At 42.8% G+C, this 4,691-nt stretch overlaps 1 protein-coding gene across 1 annotated transcript; it reads right to left on the bottom strand.

Annotated features, from left to right (window-relative positions):
• Nucleotides 1-739: 739 nt before the first annotated feature.
• LOC123398774 (bidirectional sugar transporter SWEET16-like) lies at nt 740-4,479 on the bottom strand. The gene is made up of 6 exons (XM_045093228.1): nt 4,309-4,479; nt 4,174-4,210; nt 3,858-4,071; nt 3,127-3,291; nt 1,163-1,282; nt 740-1,082 (listed from the first exon to the last, which is right to left on the bottom strand). Exons 1-6 carry the CDS (start codon nt 4,394-4,396, stop codon nt 900-902), a joined length of 807 nt encoding a protein of 268 aa, XP_044949163.1. The 5' UTR covers nt 4,397-4,479; the 3' UTR covers nt 740-899.
• Nucleotides 4,480-4,691: the final 212 nt, after the last annotated feature.

Here is a 4,691-nt window from a genome sequence, read left to right as displayed (position 1 = left end):
ACTACACGCAAAAACAAACGTTTGCTCATCCGAAACGGCGCCAAACAAAAACTTCATGGTATGTTGGGTCTAGTTTGAAGTAGTCATTGTAGAGAAGTGCTCGAGCGATCCTATCCTCAGGAAGAACTTACCAGACCTTTATCGAACCTTCGAAGCTCAAAATGTGATCCACTTCCTTCTCCATTTCTTCCTTGATGCTCATCGTCAACATCATGTCAGCCTCTTCGTCATTTGAATCTGACGAGTCAATGAACTCTTTGTATATGAATTGTCAATCTTGTTTTCTCATAGTCATCATGTGATGAATTAACTAACTCGTTGTATATGAATTCATCAAGCTCCTTATATATTGTCATAGTAATCAAAGAATCAATGTTGGCCAACAAATGAGTAAAATAATAATAATAAATAGCTTGGACATTCCATCAAACACACAGAGGGCAAGGTGTATGGCCAGAGGAGTATGAGGTGTTGGGGTCGTGTCCGGTGGCAGCGATAGTGTGTGGTGGCGGCAAGGACGGTCGGGAGGGGTTTGTGGCCAGTGGTGGCGGCAATGTAGGTTGGGGATGGTGGCGGAACTAGGGAAGGGACAATGTGGACGAGACATGAGAGAGGAGAGGGGCCGAAGACGTGAGTCGGGTTAGGTTGGGACAATTTGGAGCGGATTTGGGATGCATCCAAACGTCCTCATATCCGTCCCACATATGGGGTGAGTTTGAGGGGTGTTAGACAACCCAAATGTTTGGAATGAATTCGGGAGTAATGTTCGGTGGCGTTCTCTGTCGCGAACGGTGACCAGGTTGTCCGCCCGGACATGCGGGGAGAGTTTGAGGGCATGGTTACCATTGCTCGGAGAATTGGACTTTAATCAAAGAAAATTACATAATTTTACACAACCACTAAACGGAAACGGATACATCATGCTGGCCATGTTTACTGGCCTTAGAGGACAAAAGAGAAGCCGAAGCATCGTACGCTGCTTCGTCATTGCCATGAGAGCGAGAGCCGACCTTGCTGTTCATGTACACCGCATAGATAACCAGCTGGATGGCGCCCAAGAAGCAGCCTATCCCATTTGGGACCTGCATGCACAAAGACCATTAACATCCCGTCGTTTTCATTAACCTAATTGTATACGCAAGACATATATCGATCCACATACCCCGAGGAAGACGTCTCCGTCGAGTATTGCATACGTGGCCCAGACTCCTCCGTTGAGGAAGAGGAAGAAGGAGAGGAAGAAGGGCATGTACTCCACGCTCTTTGAAGTGATCACCGTTCTCTGCTCCGCCGCCACATATTTACACACGTTTTTCAGGAGCAGTTCCACGGTCGAGAGATATTTTTCATATATTTTGCTTTCTTAAGAGAGAATTATTATTAACGTGGCAGACAAAGCCACGTGGAAGTGATAACCATGCCCGTGAAAGCGAAAACAGCCCGTGCTGGCCGGCCTTTTCAATCAAGCTCCTGGCCCAGTTGTACGTAATTATGGCTGAGAGTGGGGCATGCCAATGAAAGTACTTCCTCTGTACCTAAATACTTGTAGTACGATTACATCCTTTTCTGGATGATAGTGATGTACACGTAGCTGTGAGCTTAAGAAACGAAGAAGGAAAATCTGTCATGTAATACGCCAACTAATGATTATTCGCTAGGTCCATATATACAGCACAAAGATATCTGTCAGCCAGCTACCGTATTAAGTTGGCTGTTTCCTCTGAAAATAGTGGTTCAGCGTCCAATCAGACAACCCACATGAGATCTCCCAGCCAAGAAAATAAGATAGGAAATCCAACATGACATCCATGCTTTGTGTATATGTTCCTCCGATCCCTCCGTTTCTAAATATAAGTCTTTAAATTTTTTTTAATAGTGTACTACATATAAATGTATATAGACATACTTTAGAGTATAGATTCACTCATTTTGCTCCGTATGTAGACTTCTAGTGAAATATCTTAAAAGACTTATATTTAGGAACGGAGGAAGTATATATGTGGATAATTTATTCCGCATATATATCGTGTTTCCACCTATATATGGTGTTTTATAAGACGGAGGGCTAGCTTACATGTCCATCATATCCGTGCACGGCTACCAGACCCGTATTTGCTAAATGCAGGTGCATAGGTTGACCTACACATATGTATGGCATATCTCTTGTCGAGGTGTACACACACCGTACAAAAAAAGATGTCAGCTGGTGTAGACAATATCTCTTGTCTTGACCAAAACCTTATGGCTCAGTTCTTTTGACCGATTCTTCTAGAATAACCTTTTTCCTGAATCGGCACTTCATTTTTTTTATAATCCTAACAAATTAGACCTTAATTAAATAGGATTGTAAAAAATATATGAAGTGACGACTCTAAAAGAAGCCGGGGAGAAGGACGATTTTAGGAGAATCGATCAAAAGAACTGACTATGAGTATCCCAACGGAATCGCTGCCTCATGATGTGTGTGTAACTGTGTATGCATTTGATTAGGCATGACCCGGTAGTAATCTCCCACGTCTAATAAATATCTAATTGCGGAAAATTTAAAAATCAATTTGGTATAACTTTTGCCTAACTTTGACCACCTCAAAAACTTGTGCCTAACTTTGACCACATAATTTACTTACCCGATATCTAATTTGACATGTATTTGAAAGATGTTGCTATTGATATAACTTTTGTAGTTATTTTTTTCAAAAAGGAGGGTTTAGACCCGGTCTCTGCATCTTCCAATGTACACATCCGTACTTTTGGAGCACTGTACAACTTGAAAGAAGATGTTTATGTTTGTTGGTTATCTAGGGATTATTTTTGGCAGGAAAATTACAGCTAGTACTCCTTAAAATTGGCTAGTTTTGATCCTAGCAGTGTTGCAAAGCGAGTTATTTGCGAGGATTTAACTAATTAAAAAATTATTTTTCAATTGCATCTGTCATGTAAAAAACAAATTATTCATGTAGCGCAGTTACACATAACATATCTAAAGACCTCTTTATGTCAGTCACCGGAACAATAAAAGGAAACATAAAAGATTTCTAAAAAATCATCGCAACCCAGTACATATAAAAACCTAAATAGCTAAGTAAAGTATGGCAACCAATTTATTTGTTTGTGCAATGACCTTACCACGGCAGCGAGTGGGGACCCATACATGAACACGCTAAGGCATGCACATATCAAGCCAATAACCATGATTTTCATGTCCAGCCCACCAATGGCAAATGATGTGACGGCGAAAACGACCCCGAAAAACCCAATGTCCAAAGCTGCCACCAACTTCGCGGTTTTAACCTGTAAAATTAATGGCATTCCCACAACAAAACTATATCATAAAATTGCCAAAAAGAAATACGATAGTGAAACTACTCTTAGAGTAACGCGAGAAAAGGTCTAAAAATAACCACATTAACACAACTGAATTAAGTGGGTCGAAAGGGAAAAAATGTGACTCAACAGAAACAAATTCATATGAAAGATATGTTGGGACTAAAGATAGCCACTAATTAAATAGTTTAGTGTATGAAATTACAAGAGCACCCTTATTGTTCCCTTAATGGGGAAGCAATCCAGCAGCTAGCTAACTCGGTCAAGACAAGCTACTCCCTTAATGGGGAAACGTTCAATTAACCAAACAGGTTAGGGAATACAATCCTGATTGTACTCCTGATAATACAAATTCATGTGTTAAAATAAGTACTCCCTCGAATCCGAATTAATTGACACAAATTACATTGTATAGAGGTTGCATCCATTAATTCGGATCGAATGGGGTAGTACAAATTAGGAGTAAAATGGCTGTCTCAAAATGTACAAATGGGTTATATACTTATATTTGTAGACGGTGTGGCCTCACATACCCTTTTGCCTTTGTCGGAGGCGTAGACGAGGAAGAGCACGATGTAGATGGTCTCCATGACGGCACCGAAGCCGTTGACGGTGGCGATGAGCAGGCCGTCGGGCTTGGTGAGGCCGTAGTAGAGCCATAGGAGCGTGTTGAGCAGCGTGAGCACATATGGCGCCGCCTCGAAGTCCTCCGTCGACCTGCTCCTCACGATCCTCCAGAACGTCGGGCTGCGCCACCATTTGCAGCAGCAATCAGCCATGTAAGCAACAACAAGAAGAAAAGCAATGCTTCTGTATGTAATTGCATGCATGATAGGGTGCTCTTCTTACATGGGAGAAACGAAGACCAGAACTGAGATGATGTTCCCTGCAATCAACACGCAACGGTCAAAGCTGTATATGGTCAAACAACAAAGAACACACACACAGACAGAGAAAGAGAAATTCATGCATGCATGGGCATACCAATGACGCCGATGATGAAGAGAGTGGAATTCATGGCGCGCTCGCCGATAAATCCGGTGGAAGGGACGAGGAGGAAGAAGAGGTGCATCAATCAATCTTAATGAGGAGGACGAAAGGACGGCCTCCAAAATAAAAGGACATCCATCGTACAGCACAGCCCGATGGAGCCTGCGCCCCGGTGCTGTATATGAGAGGGACAGGAGGCTAGGGATCAAAGCTCTGGTCCTACGTACTCCTGCCTCGTGCAACACGAGACCACGGTATAGCTTGTGAACAACGCCACCGGCCGATCCAGTTACCAAAAGGTGGAGATCGGCCGGCGTGCTTATTTCCCCCTTGTTTTCTATTCCCTCCTCCGTCCCATAACATGAGAACACTCTTAG

The sequence above is a fragment of the Hordeum vulgare genome, chromosome 5H, assembly GCF_904849725.1.
Source record: "Hordeum vulgare subsp. vulgare chromosome 5H, MorexV3_pseudomolecules_assembly, whole genome shotgun sequence".
Taxonomy (NCBI): Eukaryota; Viridiplantae; Streptophyta; class Magnoliopsida; order Poales; family Poaceae; genus Hordeum; species Hordeum vulgare.
The sequence above is the reverse complement of the archived record's forward strand: the minus strand, read 5'-3'. Positions and strand labels throughout refer to the sequence as shown.